Consider the following 26,049-nt stretch of genomic DNA (forward strand, 5'->3'; position numbering starts at 1 on the left):
AGGGCTGTGGCATGTCAAAAGACTTTTGAGGTCCTGTTTTTTTCTGGGTCTCTCAACTTTGTCATCTGCAAATTGGAAGACCATGCCATCTCCCATCATTATCTAAGTCTTTAGTAAACAACGTGAAAACATCAAGGACCAAGTACTGGTCCCTGGGATGGTACATTGGAGACCTCCTGCTGTGTTCACCTTGAATCATTGATGACTCTTTAGAGTTGAGTCATTCAATACTGAATTCAACTCATCTACTGCACAGCTTTCCATCTATACCACAAGAGTTAAGATAAATAAGAGCTTTGCAAGGCAAACTAAACTTATCTTCCCCAAGGCAAACCCTTCCACGTGTGCAAGTGATCCCATTCCATCCATCTCCTCCCGCAGATCGCCCCATTTGATTATCCCCACACTCTCACTAATCTTAAGTTGTTCCTTGTCTGTTGGTGGCTTCCCTGCTGCCTAAAAAAGACATTAAAGAGACATCCCCATGTTTCTGCCATCCTCAAAATACCCTCCCTTGACCTGTGCATTCCCTCCAGCTATCATCCCATAGATCTTTTTGTGGCTAAACTCCTTGAAAGGGCCATCTATGATCACTCCTTCCTGTCCTCTCTTCTCTCTCCATGATCTGGCTTCTGACAGCATTCCACCAAATCTGCTCTCTCCAAAAGTATTAATGATCAAGTCTTAGTGGCCAAATCCAATGGCCCTTCCTCAAGATTCACCCTTCTTCACCTCCCTGCAGCCTTTCACACTGTTCATGGCCCTAGTCTCTGTCAGTTTTCATGCTGCTGTCCTCTCCTCCTGGCTGACCACCGCTCCTCAGTCTCCTTGCTAGATCTTCCTCTAAATCATCCCTGATAACCCTGAGTGTCCTGCAGGGCTCTGTCCTGGATCTTCTTTGCCATCGCTATTTCACTGCATGATCTCATCAGCTCCCATGCTTCTCTCTATGCGGATGATTCTCAGATCTGCTTGTCCAGCCCTAACCTTCCTGACTTCTCTCATCACATTTTCCAACAGCCTATGAGACATTTTGAACTCGATGTAAAATAGGCATCCTAAACTCACGTCTAACATGGAAATACTCATCTATTCCCCAAACCCTCCCTCCTTTCCAGCTTCCCTATTCCTTTAGGGATTGCATCCCGGCCACTCAGGCTCCCAACTAGGTGTCATCAACTGCTCCCTCTCTCCCCACCCCATCCAGGCAGTTCTCAGATCCTGCTGTTGTGACCTTCCTAAGTTCTTTTGTATCGGCCCCCTGCCCTCCTCTGATAGCGCCCTCTTCACTTCACACCTGGAATCATTGTACTGGCCTCCTGCTTGGTCTCCCCTGATTCAACTCTCTCCTCTCTTCATCCTCCACTCAGCTGTCAAATAATCTTCCTAAAGTGTAAGTCTGACCATATCATCGCCATCCAGTGGGCTCCCTCTTACCTCTAGGATCAAAGAGAACACCCTTTGTTTTAAAGCCCTTTGTAACCTGGTCTCTTGCTGCCTTTCCAGTCTTTTGATATCATACTCCCCTCCTTCTGCCTCTGTGGGCCAATAGCTCTGGTGCTCTTGGGGTTCCTGCACACATTCTCCATCTACTAAGCAATAGTGTTTTCACTCACTGGCTTCCCACCTTCCCCTGGAATGCTCACCCTTGTCCCTGCCTCCTAGATTCTTGGGCTTCCTTCAAGACTCAGCTAAAGTCTTACCATCTGTACGTCATTGCCAGTCTTCCTTTAAGCCTAGTGCCTTGCTTCTGAGACTGCCTCATTCACCCTGGCTCAGCCTTCTTTGTACAGAGATGGTTTGCATGTTGTCCCTCATAGCAGATGCTCAGAGCTCCTCTTATCCTCAGTGCTTGTTAAGTGACAGTACACAAAGTATGTGTTTCATTAATGCTTGTTGCCTGACTGACCCATTGATGAATCTATTGGGTTTTTGTTTTGCCAATCGTGACTCCCCTTTCTAAATATTTACTGAATCTAAGGTTCTGTTCTAGTGTTTTTTTAGTGAACTGAAGTCAAATTCACTAACTCATGTTTTCAGGATGATTTTTCTTGAAATTCAGGACAAAATTTGCTGTTCCTGTCTTGTGGGACCTCTGCTGTTTTCTATGACCCTTCAGACATCACCTGCCACTGGCTCGACACTGGCTTAAGGGATCAGACTCCATTGGGCAGCTCGGCGCTCTCTCTGCATCCTGACCTACCTGGGGCATTAACTCTTTGTTGGCCATTTGGGTTCTTCCGTTTTCATCGCCAAGGTCATTCTCCTTTGCAGAGAAAACGGAAGGGAAACAACTGAACTGCGGGGCCTTCTCGAGTCAGTTACTCATGCCCCACCCACTCAAGCATACCTCTTGCTTTGATCGATCCTTTTCTTCCATTTTAATGGAAGACAAAACCACAGCAAACCCTATGTAGATGTCCTTAGCTTCCCTTTACAAGCTCTGCTATACTCTTAGAGTCATTTCTTACCTGCTCCAGCTCTCATCTTCTTTACTTTTTCTCTGCCTCCTGGATTCTACCAGAACTCAACTCGGATCCCGCCTTCTTCAAGAGGTCTCTTCCACCCTCCCCCAACTCAACCCCTCAACTCATTCGTGCCTCCTTCTGAGGCCCCCTTTAAACTTACATGGTATCTCACCTGCATGAGCATTACAGTCTGAATGTTGTCTCCCTTTTTAGCCTGTGAGCTGCCAGACTGTGCTTTGCCCCCGTTTGTATGCTCAGCACTTAGCCCAGTGCCTGGCACACAGTGTTTAATAAATGCTGGCCAAGGTGAACTGCGGACCGATAAGGTTCATTTAGAATCTAAGCTGATGGTGGATCTCCTAAGCGTCCACAGTGTTCTATTTAGACAGCTCCCACTTTCCCTCCTCATTAGGATTGCTTCTCATTTTTGCCCATGTCTTCTTCTTTTTTTTTTTTTTTTAGTGAGGCAATTGGGGTTAAGTGACTCGCCCAGGGTCACACCAGCTAGTAAGTGTTTAAGTGTCTGAGGCGGATTTGAACTCAGGTACTCCTGACTCCAGGGCCGGTGCTCTATCCACTGCGCCATCTAGCCGCCCCATTGCCCATGTCTTCTTGATTGGCTTCCCCTACAGAATTTTGGGCCAGGGGAACTTAATGATGCCTCTTCTGAAAAGTTTGAACCTCTTCCCCTAATCGAGGACACTTGTCAGACTGCGTCTGGGATTCTTTAGATTTGCTGTGACAAATGCTAGAATGGAGTGGTCACTTCCCACCCAGAAGCCAGTTCTGCTCCCTTGGTGGGAATCTTGGAATTTGAAAGAGGGAAGAAACCTCTGTGGTCCAGCCTAAATGGGAATGGCTTCCATAGCTCCCCCCCCCTCACGGTGGATCCCATTCCCCTTGGGACAGCCCTCATTCTTAGGAGCCTTTTCTTGGCATCAAGCCTAAATCTGCCTCTTTGTGACTGTCCTGGTTCTGGCCTCGGAGGCCAGACAGACCATGGCCAATCTCTCCTGACCATGACAACCCTGAATATATTTGAGGCAGTTCTCCTGCCTCCCCCTTCCCTCCCCCCCACCCCAGCCCGGAGGCTTCTCTTCCCCTGGTGATGTGGAGTCGAGGCCCTGAGGTATCCCGCAGGTCAGCTCCGCTCGGAAGATGCTCTTCAGTCGCTCCGTCTCTTTTGTATACTTTGCCTCCCCAGAACCGAAGTACCATATTCCAGGTGAGGTCTGAGGTGTGACAGGTGAGAACACAGCGGCCCCAAAGTGCACTAACTTTTCTGACTGCCAGTCATTTAGCAGCAGCGAGATGGCGCGGGGGGGGTAAAGTGCTGAGACTGGAGCGAGGGACGGAAATTCCGAACCCAGCCTCAGGTGCTGACTCTCGGTGACCCTGGGCAAGTCTCTTCACTGTCATCTGCCTTAGTTTCCTCACCAGTAAAATGGCGATCATCACATCTACCTTCCCAGGGTGGTTGTGAGGATGAAAAGCTATGACATCTGTAAACCACCTTAGGGCGATACCCTGCCGTTGTACTAGGGACATACCAGTGCTGATTCCTCCTTCCCTTCTAAGGCTGTTGGCCTAGCACAGGGAATTGGTGATTCGCTAGAAGCGCCAGGGCTTCTCTCCAGAGCGATCCCTGTCGGTCCCGCGCCTCCCCGGTTCGATGGGGTGAAGTTGATGTTTGGGCGGACTTGCATTTAACCCCTGGAGTTTCATCGTTGTAGCTTCAGCCAGGCTCGGCCCGAGTCTGCACCACAGTATTCGCTCTCCCTCCCACTCGGCGCGCCGGGAGATCTGGTGAACATCCCACCCAGGGGTTCATAAGATTAATTGATAAAAAGTTCCAAGCAGAACTCCCTGCCTTATTCTGCCCGCAACCTCCCACCGTGGTGACACTGGAAGATGAACAATTCCCTCTTCGAGTCCAGCCACAGAACCCATGGTGGATCAGCTCAGCTACTGATTCGTCTCCGCCTTGGAAAGCATGAAAAATTAGCATTAAGTCAAGAAAAAAAGTCATCTGATGCTCTCTTTTGGCATAGAGAGGAAGAGAGAGAGAGAGAGGAGAAACAGAGAGGTCCAGAGATAGAGAGATCAGAGACAGAGATGAGAGAGAGACAGAGAGATGAGAGAGACACAGAGAGATGACAGGGCAGAGAGACAGAGAGAGATAGACAGGAAGACAGAGATGAGAGAGACAGAGAGAGACAGAGAGAGATGAGAGACAGAAAGACATAGAAACAGAGACAGGGAGATGAGAGACAGAGACCAAAGAGAGAGATGGAAAGATGAGAGACAGAGAGACAGAGAGATGAGAGAGACAAAGAGAGACAGAGATGAAGACAGAGGAGAGAGCCAGAAAGAGACAGAGAAAGAGAGATGAGAGACAGAGAAACAGAGACAGAGACAGAGAGATGAGTGACAGCCACAAGAGGAAACAGAGACAGAGACAGAGAGATGAAAGACACAGAGAGACTGAGAGATGAGAGACAGAGAGACAGAGAGATGAGGGAGACAGAGAGACGGAGAGATGAGAGACAGAGGAGTAGAGCCAGAAGAGCCAGAAAAAGAAAGATGAGAGACAGAGAGACAGAGAAACAGAAGACGAGAGATGAGAGACAGAGAGAGAGATGAGGAGACAGAGAGAGACGGAGAGCTGAGAGACAGAGAGATGAGAGGACAGAGAGATGAGAAACAGAGAGACAGAGAGGTGAGAGACAGAGAGACGGAGAGAGAGACAGAGAGACGTCCCTCATCATTGCTATATTGTACATAGGTGTCCGTGACCTGTTTCCTATCTTCCATTTCCATTTCTTTTTTCCTTCCAATGACAAAGTCACTTTCTTAATTACTTTCCCCCTCATGTTTTCCACTCTCTGGTCCCTGGATTTCCTCACATTTATCTTCTTAACATACAATAATATCTCTTCCCTTTGCCTCGTTTCTTTTTCACTAAGGTAGAGCCATCCCAGAGTAATACTCTAATGTTGGATCTTATTCCACGAGTGTCAATCACACTGTGAGGTGAACATTTTTATCTGGTCTCAAACACTTACTAGCAGTGTGGCCCTGGGCAATCACTTCACCTCTGTTTGCCTCAGTTTCCTAATCTGTAAAATGGAGATAATAGTAGCAACCTCCCTGTCAGAGTTGTTGTGAGGATCAATGAAGTAATATTTGTAAAACAAATTGGTGCTTAGCCCAATGACTGACACATAGTAGAAACTATGTAGTTGCTTATTCCCCTTTCCATTCATTGAATCGACCCCAAGTTCTACTTTTCTTTTGCCTTCACAAAGGCAGAGCTTTACCACTGGCCACATTTTGGATTTTGCTTTCTTTGTCTTGTATGTATCTCAGCTATTTCTCTTTCCTTACTGTTATTTCCTTTGATTATCTAGCTTATCGAGTGCACATAGGCAGTCTGCTCACCCCACCCCCCATTTTAAACAACAACTTGCCTTTTATTTTCCAGGACACCAAGCAAATACATTCTCACCAACCTTTGTGAGGTGTACTCCATCACTGGCCTAGAAACCATCATCACTATATTAAAAGGTGGTGGGCTAGAATTTCAAATTGTATTCTCAGATACTCAGATACATCTCAGCCAGATGATAATTTCCGTAATCATTTTTTCTCTTCTGAAGCTTTTGCCTTAACATGTCAGCAGTGAGGAGAACATAACCTATACCCCTATGGTCTTCAGGTCTTCTTGCCCAAGAATTTATAGTATTTTGTCATACATTTTATGTGCCATTAGGCGATGAGATTTGTGCCTGCAATGAATCTCACCACAAGTGGGTAGTCGTCATCTGTTTTGATAAGTCTTGGTAAGCTCTCTGATATGTCTTGACCTGGGAAGACAGTAAACCTCTCTCTCTTGGTGTTATCACATCAACAAATAGCTGCAGCAATATTCTGGGGCTAGTGATATGTCGCCAATACTCACCTCTCTTCTTCCACTGACTCTTCATAGATGACCTTTGATAGTAGAGAAACCTCTGTCTAATCTCTACCATCTCTTACAGGACAAGCAAAGGCTTCCTCCTTAGGGCATCCATCTCCCTCTTCAGGTAAAGCCTCAAATAGACGTTTTAGTTGTCAATATACTGATCCCCTTTTGCCTTCTCTGCCTCCTCTAACTGGCTTTATCTCCCTAACCTCTTGATGATGTCAGGGAGTCCTATCTCCACCTCACTTCCTTTCCCCCTCCAGTGAAGCCTTGATTCTATTTCCTTTTGGAACACTTCATTGTGATTTAGAACTTGGAATGTAGAGGGTTATTTCTGGAATCCCTTGATTAATTCTTTTCCAAGAAGGGGATCCCCTATACTTGGAATACAAATAATAGTCACTCAGCTATGGAAAGAATACATATCTTGCAAATTACTTGTTGAGAGAGATAGAAGACTACATGTGATTCAGTGAAAATTACCCCTGCTCCCCATGACTGTTGAGATTTTCAGCTTGGATACAAGACTACTTACTGTGGGCTGCGGACTGAGGCAATGTTGGGTCATGGATAGAAAACTGGACTTAAAGTTGAGAATTCAGTTCTATCAAACAAGCATTTTAAAAGCTCCTGCTCTATGCTAGGCACCAGGGACACCGAGACAAAACAAAACAATCTTTAATCACTTGGGGAGGGGGAAGGGCATACATAGCGTGTGCTTGTAAGGTAAGTGCAAAATAAATGTGTTTATCCGGTCTTTGATTGAACACCTTCGGGAGGCAGAAGTCACAGCCTCCCCAAGCAGCCCTCTCTATTTGGGTGTTCTACAATTAGGGGTCAAGATTTACTTGGTGAGGTAGCAATGTGCTAGAGTGGTTAGAGTTACAGGACCTCTGGAAGAATCCTGCCTATATTGGAGACAGCTACCATGCCCCTACCCCCCAGCCTTCCCTCTCAGGTTGGACATTTCCCTGTGCCTTCAACTGCTTCCTCCTGTGGCTTTTTTAATCAACTGGGGCGGCTGTTCTATTGATGCTCTATTACTTACCGATGCCCTTTTTTCCCTAACATGGGGAGATCTGGAACTAAAAATCCATACATTACATGTCATCTTACCAGGGCAGAGATGGCCTATAGGTAGCGCACATATGCAGGTCCATGTCTGGTCTGTAGACACTCCAGAGAGCATATAAAACCTCCATATTCCTGGGAGCTGGGCCCGTCATGGAAACACAAGATGACATGAGCTTTTGGGCTACCATAACATGATATTGACTTGCAAAGAACTTGCATGTGGTCCACTAAAATCCTCGGATCTTTTTTTGAAAACAATCCCTGGTGCTTGGCTATTGCTCCTCCTTCTTGTGCTTATGAAATTGATTTTTAAACATAGGTTTAACTTGCTATATGTCACTCCAGCACCGACATTTGAAAATGATCCCTAGAAAATGGAAGCAGACAGTCTTGTAGAAAGGGTTGCATTGAAATGAGGCCCTTTTCAAGCACAACAACATTATGAGGAAGGAGTTGGACATCTATGACTAGTCAGTTCAATATAGAGTACCTTCAATTGTTTTACAAATATAGCAGAAGAGAAACATGTGGTATAATGGATGATTACTGGCCCTGAAGTCATTGAAGATCTATCCCTTGGGTATATAGTGGCTATATGACCTTGGACAAACTCATTTCTCAGGGACCAAGGAACTCCTTAAGGACTTAAAGATGAGCTATTTGTGTCAGTGGATGGAATTTTCACACCAGGAGTTAACCATACCAGGGGAAATTATAGGATATCCCCCAAAAACAAACCAAAACAAAACACTCAGACAAATAAGCTACCTACCACACAAGGTCACGTGAGAATCAAAATAAGATAACAAACACATAGTGTTCTGAAAATATTGGAGCACTGTTGAGTGTTTGCTACTATTCTTTGGTGACATTATAAGGAGTTAGAGTTGGCTTTGTGAGAAGCAAATACCTGGGGCAGTGGAAGGGTCTCAGACATGTGTCAAAGTGTTTGGAGTTTCAATGCCCTGGCTCTGCCCCTTATTCCCAGTAATACTTTGGGCAAATCCCATAACTTTCCATGGGTTTTGATTTCCTTTTTCTCTTAAATGAAGATGTTTGAGATAACCCTAATTAGGGTCCTTCTGGCTCTCGAACATGATCCTGTCCCTTTTGTGGGGGCTCTGTCCTGAAGGTAGAGACAGCTCAGGAACCCTCCCCACCCTCGATGGTCCCAGGTGCAGATTGGGATGCCTGCAGGATATCTCCTCCTTGAAGGAGAAATACACCCCAGACAGACTCTTTCTGCTGCTTGTATGGACCTCTACAGAGGAATGACGGGTGAGGGGTGCTCAGATTTTCTCCCAGTGGACACGCAGCTGCTTGGTTGTATTGGTATGTGGAAGACCAAAGGAAGCCAGGATTTTTGGTGGGCCTCGGTACATGCTGCTGTGTCCAGTCACATGGTGTGTGCCTTGGCTGAAGATCCTGGCAGGATTTTTAGAGGGCCTGGAGGTTTGAACTCACATCTTCCTTTCTCCAAGTACATCCCTCTAAGTACCCCCTTGCTACCCAATACTTCCTAAAGCCAGACCAGCTTTCTCTTTGGTCCTTGCCAGGGACAGCCCATCCTCCATCTGTGTGTCTTTGCACCATCTCCCATGCCTGGAATGTATTCCCTACCTACATCCTCTTCATAGAGTTCTTCTCCTTCTTGGTGGTCCTTACCACCCACCGTTACAACTGCTGATGCTTTTACTCCCAAACTGCCTTGAGTTTAACTACTTTGTTAAGTTTCTGTTGTGTATCTTTTTACACACACTCACGGAGTCCTCTACCAGAAAGGTAGGGATCCTGTCATTGTGTGTATTTATATCCCCGGAACACAGCAGAGTGACTGGCATACCGCAGACACTTCATGCATGATTGTGGATCCACTGCTTTCCCTCAGAGGGATCTCCAGGTGATGGGTCTGCCTCCATGGCCAGGTCTGGGAGGACACTCCAGTGTGAACCAACCACACAAGATGCACCACCCCTCAGTCCTTGGGCTGTGGCACTTAGACATGCTGACCTGCCCTAGAAACTGGTGATAAGTTTTCTGTTTTTTGGGGTTTTCAAACAATTATACAATGTAATTGTTCAGTAATTGAATTGCTATATCTCCATAGAGTATTCATAAGATTATCATGAGAAATGGCTTCATAATGCCTCCCACAAGAGGAAATAGCATGGTGGGGTGGAAGGAGCCCTCCACTTGAAGCCAGAGTGTCCTTGATCTGCAATCTACTTGGATCTGTTTGATCTTGGCAAGTGAAGGCGCTTTTCCATGGAGAGTCCAAGGGGTTTCTTCTTCATTTGCAAATAATGGGCTGGATTGGATGATTTCTATGGTCTTTCCCAACTCTAAAGTCAGGCATTTGGTAACACTTATCAAGTGCTTGCTGTGTGCCAGGCATTGGACTATGTTTCTTATGGGATACAGAGAGAAGAACAGAAATTCCCCTCAAGGAGCTTCAAATCTGTGATCTGAGTCTTTCAAAAAGAAGAAATCAGATTAATTCTGGAATGACTTACTCCTCTTAATGGCCTGGCCAGGCTCATGGAGGGCTAGCGCCATCACTTCTTTGTTCCGCCTGTTAGGACAGGAGTGGTCGCACTCTGCCTTTAGTCAGCCGTTCTAGAGGGTTTTCCAGAAATTGGCACCAGGCTCACTGGTTGAGAGTTTGGACGTTAGTAGCTGGCTTTTCTGTGACACGATACATTGGCCAAAATAATTTACAGGTATTATCTTTGTTATCCTCATAGTCACCTTCTGGAGAAGTGGCACGGAAATTGTTTACCTAATGTTACCTATGAAGAAGCTGAGCTGTAAAAAGGTTCATACAGAGTTCTGCCCTTACAAAATGGCACCCGAGTCTTTGAGATATAAACCCAGATCTGTGCTCTTTCCACATACCTTCTCCCCCCCCCCCCGCCCCCAACAGCCACCTCTACTTTCTTCCCAGTAAAAAAGGATCAAGCCATTTGCTCATCTCTTGTTCATTTCTCTGTGATTCTTCCAAGATCACCAGCTGTGGTTCAGTGAACTCATCCCAAGACCTTTCAAAGCCTCAACAATTCACCGGGTGACTTGGGTATATTGAAGGCAAGTGAGTTAATAATGCCTTCCCATTTTGGCACTTATCTTGGGTTTCAGTTTCCTTATAAACATTTTTGTTTTATTATTCCCAGTAAGAAGATCATTATCCTTGGTAGGAAGCAAAGCAACAATGTTGAGCAGTCCCACATCCTCTCAGTCATCACTCACTATCCTGTCTTCCCTACATAGTGGTTCTATCTCTTCCTCATTCCTCATCTTTTCTGTTCTGTAGTTAGAAGTGTATGAAGCTGTGATCACAAGCCTTAGGTCATCCTCACTTCCCTTTTTTCACACCATTCCTTCAGGACTGTGCCGTTTTGGTGGTGTGTCAGGTTCCTACCCACATTTCCATCTCATCCACATCTGTTTTAACTCTGGGGTTATTGATGAGCTTCCTGTGTAGCCACATCCATCTCCCTAGAGATGTTTCCTTTTCCTTTCTTGGTAGCATCGCATTCAATTGCACGGCCAGTATTTCATTGTTGAGAGGCTTGCATTCCTTCCAAGATGATTTTGCTTTCAGAATTTAAGGCCATTCAATCCAACCTATATTTTTGTTGAACTCTTTGAAATGGAATTATCTGATATCAACAAAGCAAGTAAGTAGAATAAACTTCAGTAAACTTGAAAGCCAGATTTGTGGTTTACCCGCAATGTGAATAAACCACCCACTGATATCTGACAGTTCTCTATACATCTTTTGCACCCATTATACAAGGCAGATTTTCTATTTAAAGCACCAATCATTTCTATTTCTTTCACTTGCCATGCTTCATAAAGGGGCTGTTTTCTCAGAGTACATGTGCACATTACATTGATGTTTATATTCCTGTGTGACATGGGGAAAGGGAAGCCTTTGATGGAAAAGAGGAGGCAGCTGCAAGAAAGACTTGATTATTTTATAGAAAACAGAAAAACCTCCAGAATCTGAAAACAGGTTGGAGGGAGGGTAAGAAAAGAAAGCAAACGTCTGTCTGCAAGAATCAGCGCTGTGATCAAAAGATATCTTAATGTGGTGCTTTTTCAATGAATGATTCGTCTGCTGATTTCATAAATAATCTGGCTGGTTTGGGGGAAACACGGGAGTCAGGGGCTATTTTCGTATGGACTGATCAGCTTACCTTCTTGTGATCTGATTCAGATCTTCTAAGACAGTTATTTTCTCCTGATCAAACCAAACAAGGGTGTAGGCAATGCTTGTTTGTTTCTGAGAATTAATGCCTCAGCAGGGATGCTCAGAGTTACTGAGTGACTCACGACATCCGGAAGTACCACCGAAAAAGATGCCCACGTTGCAGGCCCATTGCATTGGTATAGTGGAGTTCTCCATAGACATTGTTTGGTTTCAGGACCTTCTTCTGAAACATGCAAGCTTTGTGACCCTGGCCAAATTATGGAATCAATGAGTGCCTCCCCCTGTAGAGCACTGTGAATGATGGGAGATCATTGTTGATCTGAATTGGGGGCATGGCCTTCATGGCTGAAATTGTAGAATCAGAGACATAGGGCAGCTAAGTGGTGTAGTGGATAGAGCACTGGCCCAGGAGTCAGGAGGATCTGAGTTCAAATCTGGACTCAGATACTTGATGCTCTGTGACCCTGAGCAAGTCACTTAACCCCAATTGCATCACAAAAAAGAATCAGAGATATACATAGATGATAGCCCAAGAGGCAGACACAGAGAGAGGATTAGATAGATGGTGGATTCATTGATTATAGAGAGACAGATGGATAATAGACAGATAAATGGCAGATGGACAGAAGATAGACAGATGGAGAGACAGATGGATAATAGACAGATAAATGGCAGATGGACAGAAGATAGACAGATGGAATGGACAGATATGACATATAGACATACATGGAAATATATGTATGCCTCTATGTATTCATATATATGCATATATATGAGACAGACACACATGGATATGTATCTATGCCTCTATGTATTCATATATATGCATATATATGAGACAGACACACATGGATATGTATCTATTCCTCTATGTATTCATATATATGCATATATATGAGACAGATACACATGGATATGTATCTATGCCTCTATGTATGTAATCATGTGTGAGAGATGTCAGAGACACATCATCCTGCCTAATTCCAGACAGAGAGACAGTCTTTGGGGGATGTGATTGGATGGCCCAACATGTCACTGGTGGCAAATCAGGATCATTTGGCCCATTAGCCAATGATTGAGAAAAGATCTCCCTCCATGAGCATTTGTGTACTAACTCTGCTAGTATGTTTGGGGGGGGGGGGTGTCAGTGTTTCCTGTCCCTGGATCCTTGGTACAAAACAAATGTGTGGTCATGGGGAAAGGAAGCATTTTTCCTGAGGATCAGGTGGTGGTGACTGGCCAGTCTGTTCCCAGTGGTTGGATGTGAATGTCCTAGTGAAAAGCGTCAAATTGTCCAAGCACCTTGTAGGGCAGAACAACCCAGAGATCATTCTCCCAGATGGAAGAAGGGGCACAGGCACTGGACCTGCATGGGGAGGGGGGGGGGATGGGCCAGCCTGTGGCTGCTCAGGTTTCTTTCAGCTCTGATGTTTCCGTTCGGTTTGGTTCAATGCAACGAGCAGTATTTAGTGCTTGTGTTGATGCTTGGAAAACAAATGCAAAAATGACCATAGGCCCTGCCTCATGGAGCTTCCAATTTATTGGAGATGGGATGGGGAAAACACCATGTATGGGGATAAGTAAATCTGGGGCACATTTCAGAGTAGAGCTGTTATTCTTATCAGTGTAAGAAGCTCCTGGTGAGAAGCTTCTACCAGTGCGCGTGGGCACCTTATGTGGAGCTGGTCGTCTCCTGACACGGCCTAGACCAGTGGCTCACCCAGAGTCACAGCTGATTTGTGTCCCATGTACTACTTGGAGCCAGATCTTCCCGGCTTCACAGACTGCTCTCTATGCACTCTCCCACTCAACCAAGTACTTATGAAGCGCCTCCTACAAGCCAGGGCCTTTTGACTTTGTATAAAACATCAACAGAGCAAATTCAGGTTCCTTTTGTGACAGAGGATAAGCTTAGTGACTTGGCTGTGGACATCATGGAGATGGGGGGTGTCGCTGGGAGGAGGCCAAGCCACGCCCACAAGCCAAGGTTCTCTCCATCACACTGTGATGGACGCCATCCTTGCTGATGCATTTCTCATGGACGTCGAGGCCAGACTTTACATGTCTTAACTCTGTGAGAGGGTCAGGATGAGACTATGAGCCAGATGTGGGCGTGGAACCCAACTATGCTGTTGTATTGGAGAGAAATCTGAATGAAATTGTGGGAGAGAATGGCTCCCTTCTCAGCACTTCAAGGTCATTCTCTTGGTCCTTTTTCTGGAGGTAAATCTTGCAGGTTAAGCAGAATGTGTCTTGCTCACTTTAACATGAACTATAATTCTTTGTTGTTGTCTACTCTATCTATGCTGGAGAAAGAGAATGGATTGATTTTCTTTGCCTTTTTTGTTTGTATTTTTCTGGATTTGTAATTTCATTAGCCTAGAGAATCCCCAGTGAAGATACACAAATTGTCTATAACTTAGGGCCACTTTAAGAGGTGATGTGACTTGCCCAGGCTCACATAGCCAGTAACTATAGAAGTGCGGCCTTTCCATCCAATGTGCCATGCTGACTCTTCTTTACTCTGTCAAGACCGGCAATTAGCCAACATTGGGAGCCATTATGTAAATGTTCAGGTGTTATAGAGGAGTATTTTTGGAAGCTCAGAGAAAGTATAACTTGGCATCCTAGTTATTTTTGTACTTAATGAAAAACATTGATGAAGCCATTTGCTATAGAAATTTGTATAATTTAGTTTCAAAATTTCTCATCAAGGGAGGGGATACTGTGGTCCCTAATGCACCAAGATTGGTACAAACCAGCATGGAGAAGAACTGACCTTGATCCCCTTGACTGGTGTTTAGAGACCATTTGCCCCTTGAGAAGTCCTGGAAATAGAGCAAAGAGTTGGAACTTGAGGGATCCTGCTAAGAAATGTCTGGCTCATGCCCATGGTAGCTAGGGGGCAGGAGAAGATTGGAATTGCAGTTGATCAGGCTAGCTGCAAAAAACATTTTGATTCTTTATGGTGTGTAGGCACCAGTGCTAATGATAAATAAGAATAGCTCAGTCAGGTACAATTTTTGTCAGAATAACATTCCCATGTCGAAATGGGCGCCAGTCCCACCCGGCTGGAGTGAGATGGGGGAAGGGAATAAAGGGTCTTCTTCTTGTTTCTGCGACTCCCGATAAGAAGCCCAGCTCTCTCCTCGGAGACTTTTCCTTTAGCTTCCACCTCTGCACCCCCAGGAGACCGGGGGTGGCCCTGATGTCAGCATGATGCCTCTGCAGCTACTCCATCTGGACATGGGCAGCATTTCTCATCGTGAGTCCTTTGGAATTGTCTTGAATCCTTGTGTTTCTGAGAAGAGCTAAGTCATTGACAGTTCACCATAGTGCAAGATCACTGTTAATGCGCACGATGTTTTCTCTCCCAAAGGCTCTTCAGCTATTCAATATGTACAAAACACCAGCCCAGGGCAGGGGGTTTGCAAAGATGACAGTGAAGTGAAATAAATCAAGGAGCTTACATTTCTGGCAGTGGTAGTGTTGGGGGTGGGGGTGGATGTATACAGATGAATAAATACATACCTACATACATAGATACCTACACACACACACATGCATCAGCATCTGTATATGCACATATCCATACGTATATATAGTTGTATTTATAACAGCTATATCTCTATTGCTATTTCTATATCTATCTTTATTCACTGCTCTCTTAGCAACACCTGTATGCACCATGGCCAAGTGAGCATAGCCTATACAACCTAAATACATAAATGCAAAGTAATCTCAGGATGGGGAGGACATCAGTGATTCTGTGTGGAGTCTGGACTCAGATTCCCTCCTCCTAAAGGAGTCAGGAAGTGCTTTCTGTAAGATCTATCGCTTACACTGAGCCCTGAAGAGAGTTTTAAGTGAGGAGAACATTTTAGTCAATGGGGCCCAGTCTGGGCAAAGACATGGAGAAGGGAAATGGCTACTGTCATACAGAATTCCTGCCCTGGCCTTGGATGTCTTCATTCTGATGGTAGCGACTTTCAAGACGAAAGATTGCTTGATAGCCACTGAACCGTTAGGGAAGAGAGCGTTTTTTTATTCTTTGCTCCTTCAAGAGTGTAGATACTTGCCCTGCGTGTGACCCTTACAACTCATCCAGGCCTTTTCCCTCTGTTGGATTTCAGGCAATAGCCTGAAAGTACTCCAGCCCTTTCAGTCTGGGCCTTCCTCTCATTCTTTGGATATTTTTGAGTGATAAAAGCATTTATTAGGGGCCCACTCTGAGAAAAAAGATGCTGAATTCTAACAGAGAAAATGAGACAACCCCTTCTCTCGAGGTGCTCACATTCTGATGGGGAGGGGGCACCCAGAGAGGAGGTTTTCAGCCTCAAGTCTACTGGAAGGGCCCCAGGGTCCACAGCATGTGGCAGCAAAGCAAATGGTGATTGCACCTTCTTTAAATGAATTTTCAATGACAGAAGCGTGTCTGTCTGTGATGCGCCATTTGGTAGTGCCAAGGATTCAGGTCTGGAGAACAGTCTTTTATGGGTCTTCAGTGGCTGTGGCTGCTGAGAAGGCCGGGGCTACAGCAGAAGCAGGTGCCAGGTCGCATCTTCTCCATCATGGCTGCTGGGGGTGTGCAGGAAGCAAGGCTGGGAGCTGAGTCCTGCTCTTTCTAGGGTTTGGGGCTCAAGGTCCAGCACTACCTTCACCAAGGCCTAAGGGCAGGTGCCAGCAGCTGTTTGACACCTGGACTCCTCTGCCTTCTGCTTCTCTCTCTTAAAAAATATCTTCCCAGGGGCAGCTGGGTGGCACTAAAGCACCAGCCCTAGATTCAGGAGGACCTGAATTCAGATCTGACCTCAGACACTTGGCATTTATTAGCTGTGTGACCTTGGACAAGTCATTGCCCCATCCCCGCAAATATTTTCCCCAATTACATGCAAAAACAATTTTAAAATTTTTTTTAAATTTTGAGCTCCAAATTCTCTCCTTCCCTCTTCCCTCCCGAGATGGCAAGCAATTAGATATAGATTATACGTGTGCAATCATGCAAAATATATTTTCATATTAGTCATATTGTGGAAGGAAAACATAGACCTAAATACAGCAAGAAAAATCCCCAACACACGCAAAGAAAGTGAAAAATAGTATGCTTTGATCTGCATTTGGCCTCCATCAGATTTTTCTCTGGAGATGGACAGCATTTTTCATTGTGAGTCCTTTGGAATTGTCTTGGATCATTGTGCTTCTGAGAAGAGCTAAGTCTTCACAGTTGATCATGGTGCAATATTGCTGGTAATGTGCACAAAATTATCCTTGTTCTGCTCATTTCACTTTGTATCAGTCCATTTAAGTCTTTCCATAGTTTTCAGAAAGCATCCTGTTCATTTCTTACAGCACAATAGTGTCCCATTACATTCATATACCACGATGTGTTTATCCATTCCCCAATTGATGGGCATCCCCTTAATTTCCAATGATTTGCCACCACAAAGAGAGCTGCTTTAAGTATTTTTGTACCTATAGGTCCTTTGAGATACAGACCTAGTAGGTGTATTGCTGGCTCAAAGAGTATGCAGAGTTTTATAGCCCTTTGAGCATAGTTCCAAATTGCTCACTAGCAGGGTTGGGTCAGTTCACAGCTCCACCAACAGTACATTAGTATCCCAGTTTTCCACATTCCCTCCAATATTTATCATTTTCTTTTTCTATCATATTAGCCAACTTGATAGGTGTCAGGTGCCACCTCAGAGTTGTTTTAATTTGAATTTATCTATTCAATAGTGACTTAGAGAATTGTTATATGACTATAGATAACTTTAATTTCTACTTTGAAAAGCTTTATATCCTGTGATTTGAAATCTGGTATGGCTAGGCTACCTTCCTTTACTTTTTTCCCCCATTAATTTATTTGATATTCTTGGTCTTTTGTTATTCCAGATAAATTTTATTATGATCTTTTCTAGTTCTATAAAATAATTTTTGGAAGTTTAATTGCTGTGGCACTGAATAAGTAAATTAATTTGGGTGGAATTGTAATTTTTATCATATTGGCTCAACCTATTCAGAAACAATGACTATTTTTGCAATTGTTCAAATCTTACTTTATTTGTGGGAAAAGTGTATTGTAATTGTGTTTGTATAGTTCCTGGGTTTATCTTGGCAAGTGGACTCCCAATTATGTTAAATTGTCTGTAATTTTAAATGGAATTTCACTTTCTACCTCTTGCTACTGGATTTTATTGGTAAAATATAGAAATGCTGATGAATCATGTGGGTTTATTTTATATCTTGCAACTTTGCTAAAGTTGTTACTTATTTCAACTATTTTTTGTTGTTGTGTATCTAGGATTCTCTCAGTATATAAATATATCATTTGCAAAGAGTGATACCTTTGTTTCCTCATTGCTTATTCTAATTCTTTCTATTTCTATTTCTTGTCTTATTGCTACCATTTCTAGAACAATATTGATCTTTGTGATATATTGCTATAATCTCCTTGCTAGTTAATTTTATTTGAGATTTTTGAATCAATATTTGCTAGGGAAATTGGTCTGTAATTTTCTTACTCTATTTTTCTCTTCCTGGTTTAGGTATCAGCACCATATTTGTATCATAAAATGAATTTGGAAAGACTCCTTTGCCTATTTTCCAAATAGTTTACATAGTATCATCATCATCAATTATTCTTTAAATATTTGGCAGAATACTCTTGTGAATTAATTTGGATAATTTGCACATTTGTAAACATTCACCCATTTCATTTAGATTATTAAATTTATTGGTATATAATTGGGCAAAATTGCTCCTAATAATTTCTTTAATTTCATCTTCATTGGTGATAGATTCACACTTTTCATTTTTGATACTAGTTATTTGTCTTTTTCTTTTTAAAAAAATCAAATTAGCTAAGGCTTATCTAATTTTTTTCATAAAATAAACTCATTGTTTCATTTATTAGTTTAATAGTTTTCTTACTTTCAATTTTATTAATCTCTTCTTTGATATTCGGGATTTCTAATTTGCTGTATAACTAGGAATCTTTATTTCTTTTTCTAGTTTTTTTGTTGCACTTCCAATTCATCGGTCTGCTCTTTCTCTATCCTATTGATGTAAGCATATTTAGAGATATAAATTTTTGCCAAGTGCTGCTTTGGCTGCTTCCCATAAATTTTGGTACAATGTCTCATTAATCTTTTAGCATAAAAGCTGTTAAATCTTGAGTTATCTTGATTGTTGCCTCATATATTTGAATTGTTTCTTTCTGGATGCTTGCAGCATTGTCTCTTTGACCTGGAAACTGTGGAATTTGACTATTATATTCCTAGGAGGTTTTATTCTGGGATCTCTTTCAGGTTATGATCAGTGGGTTATTTAAAATGTTATTTTCCCTCTTGTTCTAGGATGTCAGGGAGGTTTTACTGATGAATTTTGTAAAATATGGGGCCTTGCTGCTGGCTTGTGCTGGGGCTCCGGGGCTGATGCCTTGCCAGGGGCAACCTGCACTGGACTATGCTCTGCTCTCACTCTAGTGGGACAGACCTTTCCTGCCAACCTTCTAAGTTATCTTGGGCTATAAAATTGTTTCACCCTACTCCTTTGTTGGTTTTTACTCCTGAATTAATTTTGAGACATTGTTTCAATGTTATTTGGAGAGGAATTTGGGAGATTTCAGGTGGTTCCCTGCCTTTGCTCTGCCTTCTTAGCTATGTCATTTATTTATTTATCTATCTACTTATTTGTTTGTTTGTTTATTTATTTATTTAGGTGAGGCAGTTGGGGTTAAGTGACTTGCCCAGGGTTACACAGCTAGTAAGTGTTAAGTGTCTGAGGCTGGATTTGAACTCAGGTACTCCTGAATCCAAGGCTGGTGCTCTATCCACTGTGCCACCTAGCTGCCACACTGCCCTTTATTTTGAACATTTTTCAGTTACCAGTGCAGCCCTCAAGCCATCCATCTCCTGTTCTCATTCATGCTGTGCAGTTTTCCCATGTCTGTTTCTAGTCACATATCTCCATATCTTGTGTATCACTTCTCACCCATGAGTTCTCGCTGGTAAGATGTCAGAGCCAAACTATGCCCACCATCTGCCTTTCTCTTGACCTCTGGGTTACCAATACTCTTGTCTTTCCCACAACTGTAGTAGAATTCACAGTTGTGAATCATCACGGGAGGAGAAGAATGTTTGGAAGATGTGCGTTGGTATCAGAGAGCAGCTTGCATGGCCATCCATTCCATCTGGCTGCCATTCAGTTCTGGGCCTGGCTTGTTATCTGTACCATTGCATACTGATATAAATATGTTAGCAGGAAAGAATTAGATCCATTTATTAATCCTGATGTCAGTGGATCTCCTAACCCTGCCCATAACTCCATCAGTGTAACCTTATTTGATTCATTATATTGTTACGTGGATGTTTAATGCAGGTCTTTAGATCTGGTAACTATTCTTTTTTTTGTTTGTTTGTTTGTTTTTTTTTTTTAGTGAGGCAATTGGGGTTAAGTGACTTGCCCAGGGTCACACAGCTAGTAAGTGTTAAGTGTCTGAGGCTGGATTTGAACTCAGGTCCTCCTGACTCCAGGGCCGGTGCTCTATCCACTGCGCCATCTAGCTGCCCCAGATCTAGTAACTATTCTTACAGAATCTTGGAACAGAACAAGCCAGAAGGGTTGGTTGGTCAGGTTGTAGCCACCTTTTAAAACCTCATTGGATTCTAATATATTTGATTTTTTCACAATAAATATCACATGGAATAGAGCACACACACATATACATATAGACATACATGTATGTTTAAGTATATGTGCATATCATATATGTGTGTGTGTATAAGTGTACATACACACATATATGTATATTCCTAAATCTTTGAGCCGTTTTGTCCATGAACAATCCAATATTTCTAGAATCATAGGAGCTAGTGAAGGAGGCAGTGTGGTTGGCAGAGTAGAAGCTGTCTGGGATGTGGAATGTGGGCATCTAGGTTTGAATGATGGCTCTGCCATTTCCTGTCTATGTGATCTTGGGCAAGTCATGTACTTTCTTTGGGTCTTAATTTCTCCATCTGTAAAATGGGAAGGGATTAGACTAGGTGAACTTTAATTAAATGCACTTTTGTGATCTGAAGTCATTCAGGCCTAGGGTCAGAGATGTGATCCTGGAAGGGGGTTCAGAGGCCATCCAGCCCAAACCCATCACCGGGAAGATGAGGGAATGGGAGCCCAAGGAAACGTAAATGACTTGACCACACTCACACATGAGAGCCCGAATTGAACCTGGCTTCCCTGATTTTGGAGACAGAGCTCTTTTCACTACTCACCCACCCAACCTCTGGCATCTACTTTTTGCGATTGATGGGAAATGACTTCCTAGGGTCATGGAATCAATAGGTGTTGGAGCCAAAACTAGAGCCCGTTGCTCCTGCCTCATTAGCCCAGAGCACTTTGGAGTACACTTGAGAGTTCTGAGGTCAATGAAGTGACTAAAGTGACTGCAAACATTTAACCAGCTGGTTAATGGAAATAATATGGGGGGGGGGGTTGATAAAAATAACTCTTATGTTGTCCTTATTTTTCCTGTTTGTAGCTAGGAAAACTTCCTCCTCAGGCTCATCCAGAAGTAATATATATTCTAGTTCCGGTGAAGATATGTCTGAAATGGGGGATGGGAGAACCTCCAGTGAGCAAAGCCAAGAAGAAAATCACCAAGAAAACCAATATTTCAGAGATATGGATGAAGAAGACAAAGTTGAAGAATACCCTCTTTCCCAGGGTGTCATGGATGGAAGAGAAATTGGGTCAAAAAGGATGGACCCTGAGGGAATTTGTGAAGATCAAGGAACAGAATGGCATTCTTCCTTAAAAGAAATTGTCAAAAAGAGCACAAGTGGAGGGTGCAGAGATCAGGCTTCTGGGGAAGGAAAGGAAGAAGATGATGCTCGGTGGCCTTTGGCCAAAACCGCCAAAGAGATGGATGGTACAATGGCAGGGCTTTCTAAGGTTGATGAAGGTGGTGGTGAGTATAGTCATTGAATTGAGCCAAGATTTTCCTTGTGCATGGAAGTTGATCATGGCCATTACCTTTTGTAAGAGCATGGGAAATGCACTTGCAGTAACACTGAAGATATAAGATTGTTATTTCCTATTTGCCTCTGTGCCACATAAATCGTATTGTGTACTCGGGGCTTTCTGTCTTCTTTCAGTTGTATTCTGCTAAGTACTTTCCACTGGACTTCCATTGTAATGATTTGGCAATACCTGACACAGAGTGATTACCTTTATATATAGAGAGGATGCAATGGGATGCAGGGTTCAGAGCTGAAGACGTCTATATGGTGTTTCAGGGTAATAGCATGAGCCACACATGCTCCCAGTTCCTGAAGAATTCTTATTCTGGTTTCTGACATTTTGTTCAAAATATAACAATTCATATTGACACAACCCTTTATCATTAGAAAGTATCAGCGTTTTGGAAAGAGTAGTTTTTACATTTTTCAGAAATACCTCATCTGAGCTACAGGGAACATCTGTGAGTTTAAGCATTTTCCCATATTTTATGGAGAATGATAAACAACATGGTGCACTGAATAGAAAACTGGACCCCAAACAGAAAGACAATTGAAATTCCTGCCTCTGATACATACTGGCTCTGTGATCTTGGTCAAGTCTTATGCCTCTCAGTGCTCCAAGCAAATCTCTGAGGTTATTTTGCAAGAGGGGTGCCAATCTGTATTGGTAGATGGAATTTACTCACTGGGAGTTTCCGGCATCAGTGAAATCTTAGCAAATAGATGAGGGAATGAGTTGGGTTGAATGACTTATCCAAGGACATAGAGCCAATATGTGGTAGAGTCAGGGTTTGTACCCACATCTTCTAAGGATATTCCAATGACAAATGCTAATGTTCCCCTAATATTCAGTATGAACGACCTATATTAAGGGCCTCCTAAATGTCAGGCACTTCAGGGCACTAGATTGCCACTGGAGGGATGATTGGGTTTCTCATCTCAAGGACTGACTCTTGGGTGTAGGCTATGATTCATTCTGTCTGGTAAGGGAGAAGAGTTACCATGGACCTCTGATCTTTTTCTCTCTCCATTTTCTTTACCTTGGAGAGATTATACGACTCTTCTCTACAAATTAGGTGTTGGAATCATGGCTGAGGTGGATGATGGGGAAGCAAGTTCTTCCCCATCCACTCTGCTGTAGAGTTGAGTATCTGCATGCCCCAACAAAGGGGGTAGTATACTCTCTAGTTTTTTTTTTAATTTAGTTAAAAGGAATAGGCCAAGCATATCAATAAAATAAGCATCTTTTCCAAAAGTTTTGTATTATCTGAGTCAACAATATCATAAACTTACTTTTAGAAATATGCTTTAAAAAGGAGCTGAGCTTTTAGAACTTTGACTTAATTGCTGAGTTGAATTGCATATCTTTGAATGAGTCAGCAGATTTATTAAATTAGGTAGATTTTTACTTAAATAACTTGGATGTGATAATTAATAAACAAAACATGTCTTCATACATTGATTTCCATTCCAGAAAATTAAATTCTTCTGCCTAGATTTAGATATTAAAATGTAAGTATATACACATATTATAAAATCATAGATAGTATATGATATACACATGATTACTCTATTAACAAGATAGGCACACCCATACATTTTTGTATAACAAAAAGTATAGATGGTAATATGAAGATAATGGATAGCATGGCTAGTCAATTTGTCTCTGGCCATATTTCCCCAGAGTTATGTATTAGATTCTTCTAGAATTCATAAAACTGTATTGATTTGTTCTTTTCTTCTTGACATACTGGGAAAATGTGGATTCTTGATTACATAATAAATATATTGCTTTCACTAATCTGGCTGGTACCTCTTCATTAAGGTATCACCTACACTGACTGAATAACAAGATTTGCTGCTTCATATATTAATCAAGGTCCTTTTCCTAGACTGCATCTTGTCCTCCCTCCCACAATCCCCTATACACTAATTGTGCCTCTTCACGAAATTACTTTCCACTTACATTATAGATATCTTGTATGTACGTGATTTTTCATTTGCTCCCCCATTATAATATTAGTTCCTTGAGGGCAGGGACAGTGATTTTTTCCCCCTTTGTTTCTTTGTATATCCCCAGCATTTAGTACACTCAATGCCTGACTCATAGTAGGTGCTTAATAAATACTTGTTGACTGACGAGTATTCCAGGAACTGATTTTTTCCTTCTTTTTTTTTTTATTGATGAGCCTGTTTTTCTATTACCTTCATTTAATATAACCTTCTTTTTCCCTTTAGCCTGTGACTGTGAACCTTCCCTTCTAACAAAGATTTTAAGAGAAAACAAAACCGCTCAGCAAAAAAAAAAAAAAGGTAGCAGCAACTACATGTGATAGAATATGCAAACTTCCCCTGTAGACCACTATTTCACGAAGGCTCTAGCCACTATATTTAATTTTCCTCTACTTTCCGAACTTCTTTTCTACAACCTTCTCCGCCATCTTTTCCTTCCTCATCTCCTCTTACTCTCAGTTTTTGAACCTTGATACATAGTCATTTCAACTCTCTGCCATTGTTCCTGGATGGGATGTATCACTCTTCTCCTCTGTAGCCTCATTTACTATGTGTGTAAATTCCCTTACCAAAGTGTCTCTCTCTGTTCCTATATGTGCCATTAGAATGTCATCTCCTTTTAGTCAAAGAGTATTTTTGCTTTTCGATTTGCATATTGAGATCTTAACATATTTCTTGATACACAGGAAGCTCTTAATAAATGGCTGACTTTTTTCATTCATTCATTCATTCATTCATAGTCCCCCATTTCTGCAATGAAGGAAGCTGCATTTCCACATCTATTCTACAGAACCAACATTAGTCATAATTATAAAACATTCAATTGTGTTTTATTGTTCCATAGTTACTGTTTATATAATTGTCCTAATTTTTGTCTCCACCCAGTGAAGGTTCATATGCCTTTCCACGTTTCTTTGGATTCCTCATATTCATCACTTCTTGTGGTGTCATGATATTGCATTTACATTTTCATAGCATAAATTGTTTGAACTCTCTTTAAAGAGGTGAGTATAGAAAATGGCAGAAGTGGTTTTGTCATATGACCACAGGAAACAAGCAATACACTCTGGCACATGTGATCACCCTGAGAGCTTGCAAGGAACATGTAAACAAACCATGGAAATGATGGCACCTTGTGTGTGAGCATATGTTCTGGAAGATGCCAGTCTGAAGAACTTTTAAAGATTCTTCCAAGGAAACCAACGTTTTCATAACTTCCTTGCAAAAGGGAACACAGTAAAAATTAGGATGGAAAATATAAAGTACTCGATCTCAAGGACAGTATTTAGATAATGCTTTAAGGTCTGGGGCTCAATCTTCTGGCAGTGAGAGTCTCTGAACTTGGAGGGTTTACATCTTTGCAGGATCAGGACAAACCTTTCTCCATTGGCCTAAAGAACGAAAGTTTCACCTCCATGCCACAGAGGAGAGGAGAATGGATGGAAAAACTGTTCAATGACACATAAGAGAACACCATCTCTGATAGTAGGGGCTTCTTGAGGGGGATGGAGGGGTATTTGTATCCCTAGGTCATGAGTAGCACAGTGTTTTGCACATAATAAATACTTTTTAATTAATTGACAATGTTAATTGAATGATATTCCATGAAAGTGTAATTATAATCGTTCAGTTTTTAATGAATCTTCTGCATAATATAGATAGGATGAGACAAAGAGCTAAGAGATCCCTCGGTGGTAATGTAGCCAAACACTCTCATTTTAGAGAGGACAAAGCTGAGGCACAGAGAGGAAAAGGGAACTTGGCCTTGATCCCACATGAATTCAGATGAGATCCTCTGACCAAAAGTCAAGTGCTCTTTCACCTAACCCACAAAACACTTATAAGCTTTACACAGCATATCATATTCACAAGGTCAATAGTATCTCATTTTATCTTCAGCTAATCTTGGCAGGTAGGGACTATTATTATCCCCATTTTACAGATGAATGACAGATGAAATTGAGCCAGATAGAGGTAAAGTGACTTGCCCAGGGGCACACAGCTAATGTGTGATTCTAGATTTGAACTCAGGAAGATGAGTTTTCCTGACTCCAAGCCTGGTGCTCTGTCCCCTACGCCACAACTACCTGCACCAACCTCTTTGCTACATGGCTATGGGATGTGCTATACAGATCTCATACAGGTACCTGAGAGAAAATGCCCTATCCAAAATGATAAAATGCTACTTGGGCAAATTTATCAAATCTACATGTCTGTGTCTATATCTGTGTCTATGTCTATATCCCAATTGATATATCATTTATCTACATATATCTCTGTATGTGTATATGACTTTCC

General features: G+C 42.5%; 1 protein-coding gene across 1 annotated transcript in view; it reads left to right on the top strand.

Moving 5' to 3' along the window:
* ERICH3 (glutamate rich 3) overlaps positions 1-26,049 on the top strand; it is a 130,033-nt gene that overhangs the window by 80,582 nt on the left and 23,402 nt on the right. The window contains 1 exon segment of the mRNA XM_044005386.1: positions 21,258-21,686. Coding sequence (XP_043861321.1) covers positions 21,258-21,686 — 429 coding nt within the window.

This window comes from Dromiciops gliroides, chromosome 4 (genome assembly GCF_019393635.1).
Source record: "Dromiciops gliroides isolate mDroGli1 chromosome 4, mDroGli1.pri, whole genome shotgun sequence".
NCBI classification, from domain to species: domain Eukaryota; kingdom Metazoa; phylum Chordata; class Mammalia; order Microbiotheria; family Microbiotheriidae; genus Dromiciops; species Dromiciops gliroides.